This window comes from Calonectris borealis, chromosome 19 (assembly GCF_964195595.1).
Source record: "Calonectris borealis chromosome 19, bCalBor7.hap1.2, whole genome shotgun sequence".
NCBI classification, from domain to species: Eukaryota; Metazoa; Chordata; class Aves; order Procellariiformes; family Procellariidae; genus Calonectris; species Calonectris borealis.
Window position 1 is genome coordinate 2,850,810 of NC_134330.1, and position 24,424 is coordinate 2,875,233.

The 24,424-nt window shown below is 41.1% G+C and overlaps 1 protein-coding gene across 4 annotated transcripts; it reads right to left on the bottom strand.

Moving 5' to 3' along the window:
• Positions 1–5,012: 5,012 nt before the first annotated feature.
• Positions 5,013–24,421, bottom strand: GGNBP2 (gametogenetin binding protein 2). 4 transcript variants are annotated; one of them, XM_075168398.1, is made up of 14 exons: positions 24,318–24,421; positions 23,329–23,456; positions 19,444–19,524; positions 17,135–17,388; positions 16,040–16,138; positions 12,756–12,869; positions 10,887–11,096; positions 9,700–9,874; positions 7,957–8,151; positions 7,190–7,340; positions 6,888–7,013; positions 6,655–6,806; positions 6,002–6,250; positions 5,013–5,255 (listed from the first exon to the last, which is right to left on the bottom strand). In XM_075168398.1, exons 2-14 carry the CDS (start codon positions 23,419–23,421, stop codon positions 5,052–5,054), a joined length of 2,103 nt encoding a protein of 700 aa, XP_075024499.1. In that variant the 5' UTR covers positions 23,422–23,456; positions 24,318–24,421; the 3' UTR covers positions 5,013–5,051. The 4 variants fall into 4 exon arrangements, with proteins under 4 accessions (XP_075024499.1, XP_075024498.1, XP_075024495.1 ...); XM_075168397.1 differs by having other exon boundaries at positions 10,893–11,096; positions 24,318–24,414; XM_075168394.1 differs by lacking the exon at positions 24,318–24,421 and having other exon boundaries at positions 23,329–23,834.
• Between the last annotated feature and the right edge of the window lie 3 nt (positions 24,422–24,424).

A 24,424-nucleotide genomic window follows, 5' to 3' on the forward strand; every position in this document is an offset into this window, starting at 1 on the left:
ACACGCCTTCGGCCACGCCCCCGGGCCGCCGGACACGCCTCCAGCCACGCCTCCGGGCCGCCGGACACGCCCACTACGCGGCACGCCCTGCGTGCACCGAGTTCGTGAGGGCTCAGCCCGCGGGGTGGGACGCGGGGGCGGGGGGCTCTGCTTGGGTTTGGGGTCTCTCCTCCCCAAAACGCCCCCACTGAGAAGGGCGAGGCCTGAAATCAGAAAGGTGAGATGCTGTTAAATGACTTTTTCGCTTTAAAGGTAAAATACCCTACAGCAGCTGGGTAACGAACAGCGATGGGCTGCTTTAAATCAAAAACAGTTTATTAGCATGAAACGGCTGCATCGGCTCCTGTTCTCTTCAACCGTGTAACGATTACGTGAGCTGTACAGCAATCCTGTCACTGGCTGAATTACCCATTCGCTCGCACGCACGGCGAGGAGGAGAAAGCTGCTTTGTTACGGTACACAGAAGTCAAAAAGCATCCAAAAAATGCAAAGTTCCCCCCACCAGGGGAATCTTAACTCTGTTTCGCTGCTTCTCCGCAGCCACCTGTGGCAGAGCGGGTGCTGCCGGAGGGTCCCCCCCGCTGCAGAGGAGACGCTCGCACCCAGCTGGCACCCATCCATGTCCCAAAAAAAACCAGTCCTGGGAAAGAGACGTGGGTGCCGGGATGGACACGCGGAGCCCAAACGCAGCGACCCAGCAAACAAAGAGCGAGGCAGGGTGAGGGGTGGGCTTGGGAGGGAGAAAACCTGTTGGTGAGATCGGAGGAAGGAGCTCTGGCACGGGACGAAGCAGCTTTGGGAAGGGACTGTCATCCCCCCTCCCGGGGCCAGGGAGCACGTCTGAATAATTCACAGAAACTTTTGAAGAAACAGATTAATTGAAACGGAAGAGGCGAAAGTACAGGTATTTAATTTATGAAGTAAGGAAGGGCTGGGATTTGACAATTCCGTTTAAATTCTGCAGAAGTAGAGATCTGGGTTAGAAATGGGGCAGCGAGCCCTGGCACGACCTTCTCTACCTGCTGTGGGGGGAGAGGGAGCTGTCAACAGAAGAGCGTTAAGAAATAAAGTCCGGCCCCACTGTGGGCAATGACTGCACTGGCCTGAAGGAGGGTAAGCGCTTGCGGTTCCTGCCAAAATTATCTTTCTATCAAATCTAAGATTTTGGGCAGCCAAAGCACGCTGGTGTTCAAGTCACTGGGGGAGACCGAGCCAGCGGCACGTGCGAGCAGGGCGGGCGGTGGTTGCGCAGAGCTCCCTGCCGGAGTTTACCTGCGGTACGAGCACGTTGCAGCTGAAAAAGCAACTTTCAGGTTCCCCACTAGAGACAGATACTACAAGGAATTTACAAATGGGCCCTGACTCAGGTTTGGCCGATGCAGACCGCTGTATACCAATGATACAAGGAGGAAAAAGATAAAAATAGGTCTTTCAGGGGTGCTCGAATCCAGCTGCGGTCTTTCATAAGCTTCACAGCAAAATCCACGCTCTCAAATAAGAAAGCTCAAATACCACCTCTCAGATAAGACAGATGGGCCATTCTCACCCTCCACACGGAAGAGGTTAGTTAGAAATGGGAAACTGGGCTTTCTACGGAATGCAGCTTTTGGGGCTTTTTCTCCTGGGTGTGACTTTTCCTGCACCTCCGAGGGTGCAGTAAGAACCGTAAAGCAGTTAAACAGCGGGACAGACCAAATTCCCGCCGAAGCAGAAGCGTCTTCAGTGGTCACACGTAGCAGAATTTTAGAAAATGAGCATAAATCTGAGAGCTGAGAAGGCGATGCGCTGAGCCGCCCAGGGAATTCCTCAGCTGGAGCCTCTGCAGCTTCGAGCCCGACGGTTTCATGTGTACGTCCAGCTGCATTCTGAATCCAGACACACTTCTGCCATCCTCACCGTGCTGCGATAACGAGCTGCCCAGTTTAACTGGGATGAATTGAAGGGATTCCCCCCTTGGCTCTGGAGTTGGTCAGATCTGGAGCAGATCTGCTGATCCCCAGGGTCCATCTACCACCGGGGGCAATGGCTTGCTGCAAGGACATGCTGGGAGAGCCGTTTTTGAAGGTGTTTCCTCCCGTTCTCTTCCCGCTGGCCATACATTGCTGGGCGGCTTATTTTGAACCTACTTTGGACGGACACAAAACGAAGAAGAACGTTATTAAAAGTCTGATTCCCAAGTACCACCCCTAGAGCTGATTACACAGCCTGTCACTGAAAATTGAAAAATAAAAAGTAAAGAATAGACTACACAGGTATTCAGGTTCTTTTGATTTTGTAAAAAAAATATGAAGTACCACTTGTGTCCCTTTCCCAACAGGGCAAAGGCTGCAGGAGATTTTCCTGGGGGGGCTGAGCTTGAGTGGGCGCAGGGCCCACAGCGAGCACTGGGCTCCAGCTGGGCTGTTGCAGTGAAAAGGGCCCCTCGGCCATAATAAATATATAGGGAGGGTTGTAGATGCTGCCATCCTACACGTATAGCAAACACCACATACAGCACCTGCTGGCCGCCGGGCTGGCCGCACGCCGCAGCGGCTCCGGGACTCACTGCTTTCCTCCAGATGTGACCCCAAGCACCAAATCGCTCGAGCGCCCTGCGGTAACACCGCATTTAAAACAGTGATCTAAATTCTTTTTTTTTTCCCCATCATTTCAGCTCCTGGTAAAGCAGAAAACGACAAACGCCCCACTTAAAAGTGATGATTTCATCAGTTCCCAAGGACAACTACCCCCCGAACCAGCTCCTTGTGCAGGCACAAGCGGTGCGCAGCCAGCAGCTCGGCTCTTTGAAGTTAACCACGTTCTTCCTGTGGCTGACAGAGTATTTGATTAAAGAAATCACCACGATAAGGACTCTCCTTCCTCACATTAAAGATGGAAACTTCTTCCTTTTGCAAAATTAGCCTTTTGCATTGCAAACGTAAGAGTCCGTGTGGCTTCAGAGGAAGCTGAAGGTTCGTTTTCATGAAGCTGAATTTCAAAGTTAAAATCAGGACTAGGAGAAAAGTCCATCCGTGTTCTCTGTCACTCTCAATGAATTGACTCTCGGGTTTATCGTGAGAACCCTGGGCAAATTAAGCATCGCCAGGCACAAGTGCCGCTTTATAACGTGTCGAAGCATGACACAGCGCCAAGAAAACAAACCTGTCTCTTTCCCTTTATCAGAAAAACTAAAGGGACCACAGTACAGAACATAAGGAAATTAGGAATTATATTTCTGCTTACCCCCCCACCAAAACAGAATTTTCTCCTTTTAGTGGCAGCTGCTACCAAAATCTAAGCACCGTCATATAAAAAAGCATTCATATCTTTATAGTTTTCTTCTGTGTTTTGTAACACAGAAGTATTGTATTTGAGTGAAATAATCAGTAAATATCTCTTCAATAATATCCAAAGGGACTATTTATCAGTATTACCAGTTAACTTGGAAAAAATAATGAAGCTAAAGCTCACTCAAGAACATAGTTTTTACATCTGATTTTGTAAAACAGCTATAAAATAACCAAGTGGGGTGTGCATTAACAGAGCATGATCTCCTTTAAATATGAAAGTTATCTGGGCCTTTATTATTATTATGAAAACATTTGTATCTTGATTTCAATTTGCATACATGATTTTTAATTCCTACATTTTTTGAGGTGCACTTGTACAACAAAGAGCCTCCGCTTCTAGATACACATCAACATGTAAGAGCTTCCAGGTGGAAGTGCCACAGGAGTCGGCTCACGTCAGCTGAATTTGGATGCTTACCGTGCACAACCGTACCACCACCTCCAGTCTTGTCGATTTAGCACCAGGTTTTAAATTGCGTTTTTCTTAATCTCTCACACACTGTATCTTCACCACTTGCCAGACCACCCTCTGCAAACAAGCCATGCCACCAGATACCGTATTTGTGAGAACAAGATATGGCTGAAAGGATATTTATGCAAAAGCACTCCTGTTCTGCCCTCAGAACAGAGCTCATTATTCCATTAAGAAAACATCAAGGTGTGTGGAAAACCTGCTTTTTGTTGGATTACGTTCTGATGGGCTCAGGCAGAAGCTTTAAGTCTGCTTTGTCGGGGAAGAAGGTAAATGAGCACCGTGGTCTCCTAACTCACTGGCATCAGTAATTGTCTCGACGAGAAACTAAATTAAGGCCCAAAAATGGTACAGGCTGCACACTCCAGACAAATCCCAAACCACCACCAAACCAAGCACGCTGACCCTGGGCACAGCGCTCACGTCATGCAGCACGTCCGCACGGCCCAGTGCTGCTCAGAGACACCCCAGGCAGCCCCGCGCAGCGCCGTGCCACGCCGAGACATCATCCGGATCCTGGGAGCGGCGCCAGGCAGGTGGGGTGCAGCGCCCTACTGACACAAGCGGGGTATCACGGACCCAGCTTGTCCGGCAATAACTCCAAGATCTCTAAACCACCTCAGTGGAGAATCACACGCCCCGGTGGGCTGGTTTCCATGAGCGCCACTGAAGGATCCGTACTTTTCCCAGGCAAGTTTACTCACCTCACGCCTGCCTCCATGAAGCTTCGCAGACTGAAGAGACAGCAAGAATTCAGACTGCTGGGAAGGAGTCTTTAAAGCAGGAACATGTACACCAACTTTTACTATGCATATTAATAAATATTCTTTATTTAAATTTTGCACATTGCGCTTTAACATATTACATCCAAAACATTTTGCAAATGGATGTCTACTTTGTAAAATCTTATATTCAGCTCATTGTCATTCTGTACAGAATTATAGGTACAACATTACTTTGCCACTAGTTTGCTTTTTGTAAGTCTCACAGTAAGAGAAACATTTAATGAAAAGAGATGGCTTAAATTATAAGAGAGGCTTGCACAGCTACTCAACTAAAGATACAAGCCTGAAGAAAGAACAAAATTAATGAAATCACCTCCACCAGCCTCCCCAAAAAACCAAGAAAAAAAAGAATCACATTAATTTAAGATAAAATTTTGCCATAAGTCACTAAATTAAGTTTTTGAAAGAGAAGGCGCAGTAGTCATCTTGAGAATTTCAGTGAAAGACAGAGCTATTTTATTGTATTTAGTTTGCTCCAGCCGTTGTCAACCAACCATTACAAATGGGCCTCTTGTGATCATTTAAGCGGCAGTATTTATTAAATTTCTCCTTCAGATGCTGTCGGTATTGTTCTCTATTGCTGTAAAAAGACTTGTTGTTTGCCATAAAGGACTGTATTTCATCTTGTGAGATAAAGATTTCCTCATCAGAAGTGCATTCAGACTCATCCTACAAATGAAAACAGGCATTTAAGAACTCGAGCATTGTCCCTCCTGTGCAGTACACCTCTCCTGCAATTGTACACGTTGTCTACAGTTGCTCTGAAGAAAGACGGAGCCTTCATCTCACGACACCACAAGTCTTAGCTGGCTAATCCAGTCACCTGATTCACACACAACGCTCTGCTATTTTTTTGGGTAAGAGGCAGCCTATACAGTCACAAAATCTACCAGAATAAGCTTCAGAGTCTTAGCACATTTCCACTGAAAGCGGATGGCTTTTATCAGAGTTCAAAAAAAAGGAAAGAAAAAAAAGAGGAAAAAAAAAAGAAAAAAAAAAAAGATGTAAAGCAAGGGGAAGGAGGAGGAGAAGAGAAGGAAAGGGAGAGAAAAAGTTGTCCAAGGAGCCTATAGTGGGAAGTAGTATTTGAGGCATGAAGGCAGCAATAATGCACGCTTCATTTTATGGAATAATATGATCCTTGATAATAAATACTTAGAATACAAGTTCTGTCACTTGCATTCCAGTGACAGGCAATTTCTCCTCCTCTGCAAAGCATCCGAGTTACATACTTTACAGGGAACATGCAAAAGCAAACAAACTAACACTGGGAGAGTAAGCTATGAATTTAGGTTCAGTTACGTTCTCTCTTGCAACAGTTCTGCAGTGGGATTTGAGTTCTAAACCCCATCCTCAATCCTGAGGATTTAAAGCAGTATGCTACAACCTAAAATTCAAAGTAAGTGGTTACTTACAAGGAGTTCCACTAAGCTCTTGGCACCTTTTCCAGTATCAGGAACAAGTGACATTTCTGTAGGTTCTGCAAACTGTGACACATTTTTCATATGCTCAAACCAAGGCAACTGCTGCCCACTTTTTTCTGAGCTACAGCAGCTTTCAGCATGTGTGTCTTTGGTCTTGTCGCGATGAAACTCTGTGTGCATGATATTTCCTGAGGTCTCTCTGTTACCTGGATCTGCCATACAGCTTCCAAGTTTCTGAATCTAAAATTGAAAATAGCCTGTAATGAACTACTAGCAGTGTTAAACCTGAAACATTCAAGTTTCAGATGGGAGCAGGAGGAAAAGAGGAAAGGAAAAAGTTCAAAAAGAGAGCAAGGATATATGATTTTTAAATACGTGTGCCTGGGGAGGAGGGGGCAATGGTATGTTAATCCACTGAGAGTGCGCAAAAGTGCACATGCTTAGGAACATAGGAGAGAAGAGACTCCTTCCGCCACAACCTATTCTAGGAAGGACCTCGATTTCAAAACTCGGATGGAGAGGTAACAGAAGATCCTTGTTACCCCATTTACAGCATTAGTCACAATTGAAATTTGAAATACTTTTGTAACTACTTTAAAATGTATGCATTTAAATAAGCATTCTGGAATAGCTATGTTCCTTACATGTTCATTCTCACACTTCAAAGTTTTACTTTTCTTTTTCTTCTTTTTGTTTTTGCCTTTTGTGTTATTCTCTTCCGAATTAGCCCAACATTCCACACAGCTATCTCCATCCTCCTCTTTGTCGTCACAGCGATGAACACAGGAATCATCTCCTGCAAAAGACAGGGAATTTTCTTCTCAGATACTTCAGTTTTGTGGATACTAAACCAATATTACGTTCTTACCAAACCTACCATTCTCGTCATGGTTGCAAATGCCTTCAGTGCAGGCCACATCTGATCCCTCTCGAGATCCAGTTTCGCTGCCCTCCATGCTAGACGAATAGCCGCAATCACTACCATTACAATGCGGGGATAAACCTGAGACGAAGTGAAAAGTTACGCTAATCTACAGTTGCTGCTGCATATTCTTTAGTTATGCCTCTAACAAGAAAGAATTCTTAAAAAGAAAAGTTATATTTAAAAATAGCTGAGCACTGTTTACCCCATAAATGGTAAATGTTTTTAAAAATGAAAAATAATGACATTTAACATACCTTTCTTGATTTTAGGTGAACCTAATAGGGTACCACTACTAGGACAGGTGCAAGAAGTGCTTTCATTAGTAACAATTACTTCTACACAATTGTTTGCTTCTTCGGTGCTACCACAGGCTTTGCAACTACTTTCCGTGAAGTTCGAATTTTCCTTAAAACAAAAACAAAAAATACTTGCAAGTACTGAAAGTAGCTCAGCCAGCATATTTATGAAGAAAAAACTGGTGACTGACTGATAACAGCCACAGCATTGTTTATAATTCTTCAGAAGTACAAGACAACTGAAAAAAACCCCAACTACTTTCCCTACAATAATATGACCTACAGTTAGCCCATTAAGTTCAGTCAAGAGATCCAGAATAATAATTGCACCTACTCAGTCACTTAAAGCTTCCCCCTCTCCAAAAATTCAATGGTAATTGTCCGCAACTAGCATTTGAATTCCCATATTCTAAGCGACATTTAAGAAATTATAGCTGAAAAATATTCTAGCATAACCTTACCCCCTAGATTTAGGATTTTTTTTAAAAAACTCACCAAACCCAAACCCCCAACAGCTAAGGAGTTCCAGGCAACTACTTTACAAAAAGACCGTGCTAATCTGAAAACGTATTATATTCCACTAGCGATCAAAAACTAGTTCCCAAAACTAGAGATACAGTAAAAACTTCTCAAGAATTCTAACATGGAAGAGTGAACTGATGAATGAAGCGCCAAATTAGAAATCTATTTAACAACAGCAGAAAGCCACAGCTATCAGTGTTTACCTTTGCTTGATTTATTTCCTTCTCTTCCGTGGCCTGCAAAGGAGTAGGGATCTCACACACACACTTATTTTTCCGTCTGTTCTTCCGTTTTTGGCGCTTCTTCTCTTGTTTAAGCTCTCGCACTCTTTCTTCTTCTGAAAATTCTTCACAGAGCTGTTCCAATCGACTAATACCCTGCACTTTTTCCACAGCCATCTGTTTATAAGAGGTTAGATCTATTTATAGATGTTAACACAATTCAAGCTTTTACATTTATAAAAAAGGAGGAGCAAAATAGCTGGTAAATTCTTTTTATAATAAAGTCACAGCAACACAACTATTGACTACAGAACAAAAATGCCTATCCAGATTTAGTCACTAAATTTAGATTGCTGGAGAAGATGTATGTACAGGGGGAGCACTGCGTTTAACTTATGGCCCAAATTCACAGTTTTCAGTAAAAAGTTGCAGACTTGAATGCATTTTTGGATCTGTATTTACATGGTAGATACCCTGATTATCTAACACAGCAGCACAGAAAAACACATTAGAACTACTGCTACAGAATTCCTGCAGATCTTTGCCTAGGGTAACCAGTGAAAAATCTAACTGATTTTCTAGGCAGTCCAATTTTGAAGTATAGACGTATCTCAAAATATAGCAAGTATCTAAATATGTTCCTTAATATTAAATTTAGAACAAATATCATAATGGCACGTCTACATATGAAGTTACAAGAATATAGTTAAACTAGTAAACTATTGTGGATCAATACTCCTACAGAGTTAAAAATAAATTCACGAGTTTTGGGGTTTTTTTTCCATATCACTCTGGGAACTCCGTAAGCCAAAATGAGACATCATCTTTCCCACTCACCTTAGAAAAGGACTCCATATAAAGATATAACAGTTCCATACTTCAGATTCATAGCCAACCTTGCATACCAGTATAATTACCCGAGTTTTACAATGTCAATGAATTTTCAAAACCATACTTTATCAGATCAAAAAAACATCAAGGCAAAACCTGACAAAAATGCCACAGTGCACCCAGCCCAACACTATTTCCATAGCATTATAAGTCTCTTAAAAAATTACTTGTAAAAAACCTCCAAGAACTAACTAGATTAGGGTTCCACTGTGATCTTTTCCAAATTGATTTTGTTCTTCCTCCTCTGATGTTTTAAGAGTTTTTAGAGAGAACAGTCATGATGAATGGAAGATAAACAAAACAAAAAAGATCTATGTCATGCCAAAGGGAAAGTATACTATTGGCATATGTTAAAGGAGCTGCAATGAGGTCTGTCTGAAGTTCAAGATCCCACAGGATTACACAGTGCATTTGGAACACACTGAATGCAAGAGTTAGCAGTTGTGCTTGTAATTCAAAAGCACATCCTCCATTTTTACTAATAAGACAAATAAAACTGTTGTAGCCAGAGCTACTTTAAATGCTATCAGGTAGAAATACCTTCACTGTGAATTAAAAACACAGAAGATCCAGTGTACTGTAAAGTGCAGCTTGGAAAGTAAAAGCAAGCCTCAATCTTTTATGTTCCAGTAGACTTCACATCGGAATGCAACTCAGTTGTGCTATGGATTGATATTACACAACTGTTGCCTGCAGTGAACAGGAGATTGAGTGCAACACCCTCGGAGCTCCTTCCAGCCCAACGTTAGTAGAAAGCAGAAAAATAATTTTAGTGGAAATGCACAGAGTTATTATAGCAATTCAAATACGAGTTAGATAAAACTTGATTTTTACCTCAAAGCTTTTGCGTAAAGCATCAACACCTAGGTAAAAAAGCATCTGCCATGTTTGTTCCTCAGCCCGCAACTTTTGCCAGATTCGGTGTAATCTTTCATAAAGATGAATACCCAGGCAGGTCAAAACTTCTTCTTGGGCTATGTCTATTGTCTTAGCATGCCTTTCTCTTCGTCTAAAGGAAGAGTTGAACCAAAGTATAGTATGGTTAAAGTAGCTGGAAGTCTACCAAGAGATCAAAGCAGTTCAGTGACGTATTTTCTGTATGTACAACTGAAGATATGTTTGCATGAACAGCTTTTTAAATCGAGTTCTGCTGTGCTGCATGCGGATGCAAAATAGAAAGGACCAGGTCAAAACCACCACTGCATTCCTGCGTTAATCTGTGCAGGGCACTGTTAAGCTGCCCTATGCCTTCCCACTTGTGACTTCTGAAGGTGCTACCCCATCAGTGTCTGCTTGCTCCTACTAGGAGGGATCAGCAGGGTTTTAATGCCAAAGAGATGCAACCATTCTTCATTTCGTAGAATTTGTATTTAGTTTATAGCAAATATTTCAGCTTCCTAGACATTTATGCGTCAGTTAACTGAAGCTGAATAAATACACATAGAAGTTTACACATTACTTACCGTACAAAGTAAAAATATTTCAGTATTAACCTGTATCTATCATTTATTAAAGAAAAAATCATTATAAAGGATTTAGCCTCCTAATCAAACAGTTATGATTGAGCTCTAAAGACACTGAGCTCAGAATTGAATTTTTCATTGGAAGATTTTAAGATGCTAAAACAGGTTCAGAAATTACTGTAATATACAAACGGTGACAAAACTAAGTTGAACACTTGGCATTTGGTAAAACAGTCAACCAAGGTTCTCTTTCTATTTCGCATATTTTGAACACCTCAATGGAAAAGCAGGCAGCCCTGGTGAGTGAACAAATGAACCAGAAGACATTTGGCAATTTCTTTCAGTCTTGCCTTCAGAGTTAAATGCACCTTAAAGTCAAAAGCACATATGAAATCTTCGCTACTTTGAAGCACTATCTTGAAAGTCTACTTCAATACGAATATTTACATTCAGAAGTTTATTATGCAGCAAGGAGGCAAAGATCACTTTTGCAAAATACATTCAATAATAAAATAAAGAAGCAAAGCGCTAGATAGCCCACTCTAGCAAATTACATACTCATACCCTCCTGCGAACTCTGGTTCAGCTCGACCCAATAGGTGTGCGATGAAATCTGTTTCACAGCATACATGTATATGACGTTCATGGGGACAGCAACGCAAGCCCTCGTAAAGTGCAGCGCAGTAGCCCTTTTCCTTGCTGCAGTCTAGCTCACCAATAAGAATATTGTACGCCCGAAGTACTTTATTTTTGCAGTCAGTGCAAAACCTGTGTTAAAACAGAACATAACAGAACTGAATTCTTATTCAAGCAGAAATTTAGACCCGCTTAGTCTAAGTTATAATATACTGAGATATTTAATAGCGCATGCTATATTTAAACTAGGTCACAGAAGGTTTATGTTACTCCAAAAGGTAAAATAGTAAGACTTTGGCTGTAAGCCACCTAAGTTTACTATATGTATTATGCTACCTATCATATATTACAACTCTGGATATCAACTTCCATGCTCCAAGGCATAAATCAGGCTAATTGTTAATATGAAGAAATTCCTATATGGATATGCAATTCCATATTCATTCAAAGATCAGAAATCTAATAGTGAACAAACTGCATCATTAGTACAAGCCAGGACAAAATTCAGCAATTATTTAAAGTATACTCAAGTGAGTGATAAGCAATAAGGAAAAAAGTTTCCTCTGTTGCCTACTGTATAAGAGCGATGTTTCCACTACAAGCACCTTTAAACATATTTTGAATTATTAGATTACTGCACAGATAGCCAAACAAAGTTTATTTATAACACAATGTATTCAATTTAAACATGTGATAGCTCAGATAACTAATATGAGAAGAGTATAGTTATGAAGTCTGTTATAATTAAAATACAACCAAATTAAGCTCATTCTATTTTATAAGAGGAAGTAATCTTCAAGAAGCTACAAAACTCCTTGCTGTATTATTCTAAAAATGCAAGTCAGACAAGCTGCTCACATTTCAGCTTTCAGCTTGAAAAGCTGGCTCTTCATGCCATCTCTGGATGGTGTTTTTCCCTTTCCTAGTTTGTCCAGTCACTTGACAACACTAAGTGAAACATATTTTGATGTTTGATAGAACTATAACAACTGGCTAGTTTCTGTGGCAAAAGGAAAGAAAACAGTAATATTATTGCAGGTTAGCATCAGGAACACTGCCAACACCATGTTTAATGTCACAGGAGATTAAAGTTATTTTGTTTCCAAAGTGTTATTTCCACACCACCACCCCCCCCGCGCCCATCTGTGCCCCCACAGTTTATATCAGAACCTTGAGACTACTGGAAATTAAAACTTTTAAAGTCAGCATGGTAGCTACCGTACACATGCAACAATAATTTAGTGGCCTATTTTTTCCCTGCAAGAGAGACCTAATAGCACTAGCAAAGTCAAAACCAACTGTTATAAAACAGTGACTTACAAGCAACACCAAGCCTAAAATCTGCTTCTATTAGTTTAGTTCACATTATTTTGAAATTGCATGTACTCCCTGAAAGCCTAAAAGAAGGCATAGTCCCAGAGTACTGTGAAAGAGTGAAAGAATATACACAGTTTTAATACATCAGATTGTAAATCATAATTTAATCCTAACAAAAAAAAAATCAAGACAAGTAGCTAGGACTTCATCTGAGGTCTCCGCATTTCCCCTACCATAACCCAGAACAATAGGTAAAACACAAAGAATATTTCACCGTCTTAGTCTCATCAACTGTTACAATGCAATCTGGCAAGGTTCTCCATCACTATGAAGCTTAGATCTTAAGGTTTAGAAGGGTATCAGAAGAATTCTCTACACTTAAACGTTGTGTGAACTCTACATACATTTTGATTAAAAAAAAAATGCAGCATGTATTCCTCAAGATGAAGATGTGTCTTTGTTCTTTTAACATACCTGTGTTTTCGTAGATAGGTTTCTAATGTTTCTAAAAGACAACTAGAGTCAATTAAAACTACTTCATCCCTGCATTCCTGGGACATGAGCTCCCACACATCCATCCAACAACCCCTGCAAAAAAAAATCATAAGAAACAAAAGACTGTACATTATCCTGTTAGGGGTTTAGAAAAGAAGCAAAATAAAGCATCATTAGTTTACCTGACTGCTCCCTGGAAAGGTCCATAGTGGAAAGTGATGCTACACTTGCTCTCCTCCTTCCTGCTGTCTTCACTATTTTTCTTATCTGCACTTAATTTCTCTGTACTGAGTGTGCTACTGCTCCCTTCACTGTCACATAGTATTAGAAAACATTTTTTTAAATCTATACAATATATATTATGAACTAGTTATTTCTCCTAAACAAATGCTATGAAAATGCTATGTGTTCCTTAATTTACTTTGAATCCTTTATAGGCTAAGCCTTAACTTCCAGTAACATTAGGGTCAGACATGAGATACAAATTTCGCTGTCCATGTTTATAAACCCAGATTCATAATGACTTTTTAAAGTTACAGCTAATTTTTCAGAATATTACCTTAAGTATAAACGTATACAAGTTTTAATGCTTCTGGCAGATTAAGTTTCATATGACAACTTAAAAAAAAAACAACACCCAAAAACAAAACACAAAACAAAAAAACCCCAAAAAACCCCAAAGAAAAAAGCAAAACAAAAACCCCAACAAAATTCCACACATCTACCACTATAAGAAACCGTAAAATACACTATATTAAATTTCCAAAATTTGTTAAAAAAAAAAAACAAAACCCACAACTTTACAACACACATTTGCTAAAAGTACACTTACAGAGCAAAGAACAAACTTTAAATAGCAAGTCATGTTTACTTACAGACTTGACTACACTTGAAATTTTATCAGAACAGCCATTTCCGTTTAAGCTCGTGTATGGATACAACAGAGCAGGAAAACAGGGGAAGAAGCACTCCTATTTAATAACTAGCTCCTCAAGAGTATTTATGTATGCTATTACTAGTTTGCCAGATCATATGGCTTGCATTTATGAGAGGTTAAAATGCTCCTTAGCCCCGAATGGAACTGAGAACCGTAAACCAGGCACATTGAAACTGAGGACATCAAGTAACTCTCAAGTGGTATTAGCTAGTTATGTAACTTGTATAATTAAACACACAATTACAATTCAAAGCCCTTTTTGTGTGTATAAAATGCCTAACATGCAACTTATCTGAAGAAGTTTCTTGTAATGAAGTCAAGCAGAAGCTCTAAGTTGCTAAATAAAATTTGTTCTGTAAGGCAATTCTATTTGATGCCCCATGTCTAGGCTGTTAGCATATTTGCTTGCACTCAAGGCAGCAGATTTATTTGGAGAAATATCAGTACTGATACACCCTGATCACTTCTGTAGCATAACAAATGGGCATTGACTGAGCAAGCAGAGTGCAAGCCGTATTTCTTTAGCAAACTACACTGATAAGCCATGTTATCAGACAAAGCTGAAAGTTTTACTTGCAGTATATTAAAATACTGCTCTTCCACATATTCCCTATTAACCTGCCAGCATTCAAAATACGAAGGGGGTTTATTCCAGCATGAATTGAGGAAATAAAGGCAGCATTTTCCTCTCTATTCATTCAGTTTCAGAATTGTTCTGCCTTGCCAAAATGGTAAGTACAGGTTCCATGATATATGTTCTTACACAGAAAAAATTAATCTTACTGAAAACAAAGCAAAAAAATTTAACACTTTCATAATGCTTCAAATTTGCTTTATTTTTAAAAAAATATACCCCTATACCCCTATCATCTTTTGCTTGTGTAACATAAGCGTTAAACTAATTATATGAAAGGCCTGTAACCAAAATATAATAGGAGATAATGATTAGCTACCACTATCCTCAAGTAGCAGAAGTAAAAATCAAGTGTCAAATTCCACGTGCCTAGCATCTCAGGGGATTTATCTAAACCCAAAGAGACTCAAGCCTGCACAGAAAAATACATGCCCTGTAACTGGAAACCATGATCAAGCTTTAACAGGTTGTATGCTTAACCAGAAGCAGAACACAACTGACTGAAAAAGGTCCGACACTCCAACTAGGCATACTAATCTAATTTATTGGTCATCATATTAAAACAAAACAAAACACCCCACAAACAAGAAACCTCCCCAAAACCCACAACAGATTTACAGGAAGTGTTATTCTGGTTAACCAGCTGGAATAAACCATTTCAACTTCAAGAGACAGAGGCATATATGCATCTTTTCACCGGTGTATTCAAAACATGCTGTCACATTTTGAGAAAATACATTTTACAGAGTTTTCATTTTAACCCTGCAGCCCAACCACAATAAAGCCCTTTATTAACAGTTGTGCAAGGCATTTTTAATAAGCCCAAGCAAAATGATGTATATTTGTTTAGCATGTACACTTTCACCTCAATTTGAGAAAAACTGCTGATCAATCATTTCGGTGTAGAGCACAAAAACCAGTTTGTCTTTCTAGAGCATTGTTTATATCACAGTGCATAAGCCATCCATGCCCTGAGCAGACTATATTCCAAGTTATGTCCAACGAGATATGAAAAGCACATCAGAGAGCACTGGTTTGTAATGGCCAAGTTCCGTTTTGGCAACTGGTTTTGAAATTAAACAGAGATATTTTTATAACAAAAAACCCCCAAACAAAACACCCTACCAGCAAGTAAAAGACCCAAAAGCCAAGATGCAAAAATGGAACAGCTAGAACTAACAAGCAAGTTTCGGGAAACAGCTGATTTCATGTAGTAGCCTTAAACTTTATATGAAAGCATCACCACTTGCTTTGCCCTGACAAAGGGCAGAGGGACAACTCTCACACTGAGGAAGGAGCACAGATCTTACGTTGGGAGGGCAGAAGACCTTCTTGCACTAGTTTTGTCCAATCAATAAAATGTGAGCAAGGGCCATGGGGAAAGGATTAAACATCCTACTGATAAGACTGTCACTCTCACTGCACAAAAAATGGCTAACTACCTTCTTATGAAAACCTATTGAGAAAGGCTCATGCCCTACAACACACACTGCCCAGAACTCCTGAGTGCCTCTGTTCCTCTCCCCCACAACTATTTGGGTCTACTATAATTCAAATAGCTTGGAGATTACTACTCTGGCAAACAGATAACAGCATAAGAATTGATCTCAATGCTTAAAAATAAATTAGCATCAATAGTTTGCTTCCTTAAAATATTTTAGATTGAATCGTGCACGTTAAACACAAACTTACCCCAAAGGTTTTGGTTTGTGTGTGTCCAAGGAGTGTAATTGACATCTCTTGTTCTTCTTACTTTTGGGAATTGCATCAATCATATCATTCAGTTTGGACCTATGGAAAAAATGTAATTTAGGATTCTGAAAACATGGTTATCCAGAGAAATTTTAAAGGGATTGATTCAGCTCATGTATCAGAAACAAGTATGCTAATGAACATTAAATCTAAAACTTTCTTCCTGTCCCCCATTTTTACTTCTTACGACATACAATCCTGCAGTACACAAGGAAAATACAATATAGATTTTCCAGACAAATCCTAGCAAGCAAGATAAAGATAACTCACATCTAAAAAGCTATTGCATAACTTCGTAAATAACAGACCTCGAGCAATGACACCTATTTCAGAAGTGTAGGGAACCACTAAGAGCACTTTATCAAGTTACACTACCTCACCCTCCAAATCTCCATATCCCCAGCTCTGCACTAACCTTCCCTACTTCTCACTGGCCTGCTAACTGGAGCAAGAAGTAGAATGAGCTGAAGCCAACTGGAAGGCAAAGGCTCACTGTGGTGAGCAGTCACTGTTCGGTCTGCTGACAGCTGAGAAACAAATGGCACTGAGACGAGGCTATTTATTGTGCTAGCCAAACCCAGAAGGTTTAGCTTTCTCAGTGTTACCTTTCTACCCAAGAGTAGAAAGTCTGGGGAGATGGGGGGCAGCGGGGGTGTTAATTTTTTTTTTTTATTATTATTTTTTACATGCAAAGTAGCGGGCCAAAGAAACACTCTTCTTCCAGAGATCATAAAAACCCCACAGATTTCAGATTAACGACTAAACATTTTAATATTGGTATCTTTCAATTGCTGTCATGGCATTGCAACTGATAATATGAAAGATCAGGTCTTTTGAGTTTGTTTTTTCCCAGTTTAGGCAATAACTAGTTTAACATGGCTGTAAAAGACAAGTATGTGCTATAAGATTCAAACTTGTGACAATTCAGTATCACCAACAAGAAAGCTGCAAAGTCACATGCACAGAAAGTAGCTTTCTTTTTCCGCAGATTATTATTATCTGAGCAGTTCTGAGACGGCTGTGAGCCTAACTTACCCATGCACATAAAACAGTGTATAAAGCTTCTTTGCATCAGTCATACAGCTTCGAGTTACAGAAAGAACCCCCTTTGGCCCTACTGTTAGGGGCTCAAGTGCTGGATTTCCAGACTCAACAAGCTGAGAAAACAGACGTTCCACGCTACGACGACAGCCAACACACGGGACCAGCTGAGAAAGTGCACTCAAAACTTCACGCGATGTCACCATCATGGCAATATTTAGATCCTGCTGTTTAAGCATGCTATGTCTCTAAAAAAGAACAGGAAATGAAATAATTAAAAAAAAAAAATAAACACACATCTTAAACTGTTCAGAGTTTCTCCACCTTCAACAGCATTTCCTTACCAAAATACACTTGAAGTGAAAACTGTATGCAGTGCTCAGAGTTTCAGATCACTTAAAATACTTACTGTATGTACAAAACCACACTTGCTAACATCATAGGAGCAATTCTGCTTCAAGTCTTACAGTCTACCTTCTGGAAGGAAGCTAATATTTTTCTCCTCTAGTTGTCTCCTCCTACCACTCAAATCAGCAAATGCTGCTTCCAAACAAATGGCACACCTCCCTGTCCTTATGTCAGGAAGCCCTTTTCTCTCCACCTCAGCACAGATGTTTTAGTAAAGGGTCTCTCATACAACTCTGCAAGTTTTCATCTTCTACTCACGCTCATTTTATCTTTGGCACATAGAAAGGAAATTCCTGGATGCTCATTGGCATATATGGAAATCTCATTTAAAACAAACTTTTTCTGTTCGGACCAAGACAATTTAGTAATATTTTTCCTGGAAGGCTAAATGCCACTCCACATTACAATTCTAATACCTGAAATTAAAAAAAAAAGCACACATTACTATCCATAGCGAAACATTTTACTTCAGTAGCGAACATTCAATGTGTGCTAATAATAGAACATTAAAGGGAACACCTTCTAATATTTCTTACGTCAATAAACAATTTTAGGAGCTTCTCCTGGTTCCTCTGTCAAATACATGCAGGCGCACACACACACAAAAAGCACATACCCTTCTATTTCTTCTTTTAAGTGCTAAATTACTGGCTTGGACTTCATCAATGCTGAACTGCCACTGGCACAGCTATATAGAAGAGAGAGTCTCTTCCTCACACACCAATCAACACATCTACACTTAGATTATCAGCACTACTGGCACTTTCCAACATAATCTGTAAAAGCAGAGTCCTGTCAGTGTATTAATTATCATTTTTCCCTGGTTATACAAAGTACAGCTTTGTAAGCATAGCTGCATCTACAGAGGGAATATTTTGCCATGATGTATTATTGTCGTATCACACCACTTAAATACTCCTACTGTAGAAATGACTTGTCACAACTTCTGGGGAGAGAAAGAAAAGACCATACAACATAGCGAAACTAATCAATCACATGGAACGTGTAGATACATCAATTGAAGAGAGAAAATATTTTCAGCTGATTTTATGTAATACATGTTATGAAAAGCAAAGCTATTATCAGATAACATTTAAGGTTTGTGCTCTTAAAGGCAGGCACATTAAATAAACTGACAAGTGATATCACTCTGCAATAATCCTCTTTCCTGTAATTAATAGTACTAGTCACAGCAACAGCAGGAATGAGCTATTTTCACAACACAGCTATGCTTTATATGCAGCATATGTCTGAACTGCTGCTGTCAAACCACAAGTGAAGAAGTGCAAGCTGCATATCAGCAAACTGGCCTGTTCCTTTGGACATTAAGTGGCACAATTTTTTAGTTGCTACAGGTGTTCCAGTGCTACAGTTATTTGCCAGAGTGTTAGCAGATAAGTTTCTATTATTAAAGCTTCAGGGTACCACAAAATCATCTCTCACTATTCAACTATATATAATCTATAAACTGGCACATTAATTCTATCTTGGTATGGTACTAATCATAAGAACTCAATCTTAAGCAAGGCACACTTCCACTTGAAAAAGCAGTTCAAAAGTATTTAGGAAAAAAAATCAAAATGCATTTAGAAACTGTACTTTCCGTTACATATAAACTGGCAGTGTCCAGAAGATGCATTGTTTTTACTAGTTTTCAGTTCTAACTAGATATGCAGCAACTGCCTCCTGACAAGACAACAGCATATAAATGCTGTGAAATACAGAAAACGAAGGCACTGAGTGTACTTTGGTATCAATATGTAATTGCATATACGTGCTGATGTGGCTTTTAAGTCATTCCAAGAGTGACAACCTCCTAGGGAGGAGAAAGCACAAATCTAAGGAAAGCAAGATCTGATATGTGCCCTTTTTAAAAAACAGAAGGATGTATTTACCTGAATGAACTGTTTTAATTGTGCACCGTTATTCTGATGTCCATCAAGGTTTAACACATTATCAGGAAATTCCATCACCATCTATACAAGAAAGGAGAAAAAAAAAAAAAGAGCTTTCAGAAAAAAAGTCAAACACAGAGCATTAGTTTATTTTACTTTCTTGAGGGAAATAAGACAGAAATGTTAAATGCTCATTCTTTTCACGTAACTATTGGAAGCTGGGGAAAGGATAAAAGTAACAGTTTAAGATAATGAATGTTTCAGCAAAGTAACTAAATGTTTCACTAATATAATGTTCTAGGGGCAGTTTATAAATGGCAACTCTTAAATAGCTGTTATAGAGAAAGCAAGTTGCTAAATGGAACACCAGTATTTCTATTACACTATCTACATGACTTGAGACCCTGTTTCAGTTTAAAAAAAAATTGTACTTCAATGCACTGAGATCCAAAGTGATCCAACAGCCTAACTCAATTTATAAAGCTATGAAGAAACAGTCACAACAGTTTAATGACTGAGTGGACTCCTTCAAAGGCTAATTTAAAACCGTATTAACCCAACAAGGTACTCCAAGGTATACTTTGTTTTGTATGATTGCAGCTGCAACTCTCAAGAGGCTCAAAGTAAAATGTTAAGCCTACAGAACAATGTGATTACTCGTAATTAATAATATTTCTTTTCAAATTACTAAGCAACAAAGAGGGCAATTTCTTGGGGGGGGAGGGAGGGAAGGCGGAAATCAGTAAAATAATTTTCAGTAAAAAATCCAACTTCACAACCACGGAGAAAAATGAAACCAACTAGAAAAATGTGTAAAGACTGGCTTAGTTGATCTTCTTTGTCCAAACTGAGAAATATAGAATTTATCAATATGAATACAGAAAGTTCACTTTAAAATCTAAAGGACAAAATAACAACTTTGGTTAATAACTCTAATACCAATCAACACCAAATGAAATTGTCTGATTCATCCTTTTTCCTCCCTCCACCTTCCCTCAATTGTCTAGTAAAAGACAGAATTCCCTGCTGTCTTCGTAACTGCTGACACTACCTCCAGAGAACTCACACATTTACTTTTACAGGCACTCAACATTGCTCCAAAATAAACATCTATTCTCTAAGGCCAGAAAGCAAGGCAATATTTTGATCTCACATGTGCTAGATTGGAACATTAGCACAGCTGCCTTATCTTTGTGCAGAACAGTGCCACAGTCAGTGCTAATTCTGACCTCTCATGCATTTCTTCTCCAGTTTCCCTTGCCCCTGACCCATACACACTAAGGACCAGCACAAGTTTTTGCTGCAGAATTACAGGTTTCCTACATTGCTAATTTGATGCCTCTGTGGGGAACGAGCTATATCCAAAAGTAAAAGCTCCATCTGCTAATAACAGAGAGAAGAGATAAATCTATTTTTCCCCCCTTACCTTCATCTCTCACTATCAGACAATAGCCTTAGGTGTTTTGTACAACAGAGTGAAATTATCAAAGACTAAATTAATTCATGTGTCTGATGAGATGTTATTAAGTGGTTAAACATCAACCACCATCACAACCTGAACTGGAGAAAAAATTCCCATAATACCACATCAAATGGAATGCCTTCTAGAAATCATAAAAGCTGCTTAAGAAATTAAAAGGGTTAAATATTTAAACTTCCTTTAATTTCTAGTTGAGCCATAAGAAACAGAAAAGTGTGATAGTGAACAATTCATTTAGAGGAGCAGTATCACATTGCACCTGAACAGCTTTCTATGCTACTACAAAGCAATGTTACAAGCTTAAGAGCATTATAGTCCATTCATTCACTAAGTTGCAATCACTGATTCACTATTTCTAGATTTAAGGCATAGATTAACTCTTCCAGCTGACTAACAGAAATGAAGTAGTCCCATTATTTTTAAAATTTGAGTTTTAAAAGAGGTCAACAGAAGCCAGTTACTATCAATAAACACCACTATTTTTTAACAATAAAGCTGCAAATGTAAAATTATGTTTCAAAGACAACTGCATGTCTTGCAATAGCGCTCATTAAGAATTTAAAACACAAATTATAGAAGACTGAGACAAGGAAGCTAGAAGTTCATCCACTTGCTTCTGCAGATTTATTTAATAAAAGTCTCCAGGAACCACCTAGAAATCTGAGTACTTTGTAACAACAGTAACAGAATGGAAAAAAAATATGGACCTGAGATAAGATTTCTTCATGGTGAGGATGACTTGCACTTGCATAAATGCCTTTCATCCAGATGGACACAAAACTGATTTACAGCTATAGCAACCTCTTCAATCATGAGGATGGCTTGCCTTTGGTGTAAAAAGTAGAAGGGTAGTGACAACATAGTGCAATTGCACAAAGTTTGGGCCTGGCATTAAATTCTGGAACTAAACCACAAATGGAATTTTAGGTCAGCTGAAGTCATCTACCTGACCCTGGTATAGCTGAATTTTCACTCTCTCTCTCTCAACCTATTAAATACAACAAAGGTAACAAGAGCATGGAAAGTCTTCTACTTGACACAATCTAATGAGTAATTTTTACTAGGGAGTCCAGGGAAAAAAAAAAAAGAAAAAAAAAAGAGAAAAGAGAAATCTTTAAAAAAAAAAAGAAAAAAAAGAGAAAAGAGAGAAATCTAAGATCTTAAAACTACATGGAGAATGGAGGGGCAAAATAACTCTCAAGGCATGGCCAAGACACCAAAAAAACCCCAAAACTTACACTATTCCTACCCAGTGCTGGGTTTCCAGCTAAGCAACCACTCCAGGGAAGCTAGATATTGCTTTGGACAACTTAAGGGGAAACTTTGCCTAATGCACAGTTAACCAGAGATGACAGACTATGTAAAGCAAAAAAAAAAAGTTATGATATTTGGTAAATTAGTAATACACCATCATTTAAAACAATCAAAACTAAAATACAGCAAAGACCCTTTCTTCAAATGTAGCAAAACCAGATGGGATTGAGATAGATAATCTTTAACAGTGGGATGGAGCGTTTAGGCACTGTCTGAAGATACTCAATCGTTTTGTTACACCATTTAAAGTAACAGCAGTTACTGTCACACCACTGACAGCAACAGTATTCAAATGCAAATAATTAAGATACCAAATTACATTGTCTAAGTCCAATTTTATTTTCAACCCAACATTTTCACACCTTGGGAATTAAGACAAACGACAACTGGCTAGATTTTTTTTTTTTCCCCATTTGCTCTACGTTCACCTACGATGCAATTTCTGAGCCTTCCTCTAAACACGTGAGGAAGAGAAGAGAGACTAGAGAGCCTCCAAGCTGCATTTAGTTTATTTCTCCACTGAATCTTCTGGAAATGGCAAAACCCCCATGTTTTTCAATTGAGAATAACACGTTGAAACGGAAACTCTCTCAGATTTGTTACTGTAGACATAGTGGCACATTATTACAGACTTGATAATCCTTACTTTAAGCGAAAGCTTTCAAAAACACCTTTAGCCTTTTCTTGCCTATTTAAGAGCATAATAATTACCTAGTTGTAAACCTGGGTTTTAACGTTAATATGGCTCCCTTCCTTATTAACTGAAAAACGGCTTCACTCCACATTTGGGCACTGAGACAAGCTTGTCACTTGAAAACAAGTTACGCGCAGGCCCCAATACAGCAATAACTTTCTTATTACGCGGTTTGCATGTTTTTAGAGCTGGGAATCAGATAAAAAAGTTGCCACATTAAGCGCTGTTAACCCGAAGTGTTGCAAAGTCCCAAAGATTAACGCTGCAGGAGCAAAGGAGGAGCTAGGAGGCCTGTCTAGGGAAAAGGCCTCGCCTGGGAATTGCAACACACCGCCCGCACACGTTGCAAGCGGGAGGTGCAGGGACACCGGGTGCTCCGCGGGCCGCAGGCACTCACCGTGAGGGTGTCATCGATGTAGAGGGGAATCTGCCTCTTCTCGAAAGGGAATTCCTCCTCCCCGTCTCTGCAAACTGCAACGAGCCGCGCCATCTCTGCTGCTGTTGCTGCTTCCTCCCCGCTCCAGCCTGCGAGCAGCCAAACCCCGGGGAGGTAAATACCCGCCGCGCTTCCCCGGCACACTTTCACCAGCCCGGGAACAAGCCTGCTTTACCCCATCGCCTGATTCACCACGCCGAGCGCTGGCCCCGCCGCCCGGCCCACGCCCGGGCGCGCAGCCTGCCCGCCGCTTCAGCCTTGGAAGGGACTCAAAAAGACTACGGGCCGGGAACGGGAGAGGTGGGCAGGCTGGGAAATGCGACATAACATGGAAGAAAGGGAGGGGACGGCGAGGAGGAGCGCACCCGGCCCTCCGCCGGGCACAGCCGGGGGAGGAGGGCCGGAGGCCGCCGGGGGATGGAGCCCGCCGCGCTGCGGGCCGCTCCCCGCCCTCCCCGCCGCCGCCACCGGCCCAGACAGGCCGGCGGGGGACCCGCCCAGCCCGCAGCGGGGCTTGCGGCTCTCCGCCGCCCCCGTCCCGCCCCGCGGCGGCTGGGGAGGGCGAGGAGCGGGGCCGCCTCTCCCCCCGAGCGACCTGCTGGCGGACCGCGGGGAGGGGGCCCGCCGCCCTCCCGCTCCCCAGCTCCAGCCCGGGATCGGCGGCGGTGCCGCCTGCGGACCCGCCGCCACCTCCCTCCGGCGGGCCGGGGAAGAGGGCGAGCCGGGGGCTGCAGCCCGGGGGACCAGCGGGCAGACCCACCCCTTTCCTCCCTGTCCTCGCCCGGCCTCCAGCCGGCCCGGGGCGGCGATGGCGGGGGGGGCAGCCCCGAGCGGCGGCAGCCGGCGGGCCGGCTCCCGGCCTCCCTCTCCTCCCGCCTCCCCTCAGCCCCGCCGGGGCCGCTGCCCTGCCCTGCGGCCCACCGGCCGCCTCGTCCCCCTCGGGCCTTTACCCGCTCCTCCGCGAGTCGGCGGCCCGGGCGCTCTGACAGGCGGGCGGACACCCCGGGCTCCGCCACAGAGCCGCCTCCTTCCTCTCCCCCTCCCCGGGCCCTCCCCA

What these genes read in the sequence shown, in the direction of transcription:
- GGNBP2 (XM_075168398.1), bottom strand. Translation starts at nt 23,421, where the DNA reads ATGGCGCGGCTCGTTGCAGTTTGCAGAGACGGGGAGGAGGAATTCCCT. An exon ending in TTGCAACCATGACGAGAATG is followed by an intron (nt 6,807 to 6,887) that starts GTAGGTTTGGTA and finishes TGTCTTTTGCAG; the next exon opens with GAGATGATTCCTGTGTTCAT. An exon ending in AGAGCTTAGTGGAACTCCTT is followed by an intron (nt 5,256 to 6,001) that starts GTAAGTAACCAC and finishes TTTCATTTGTAG; the next exon opens with GATGAGTCTGAATGCACTTC.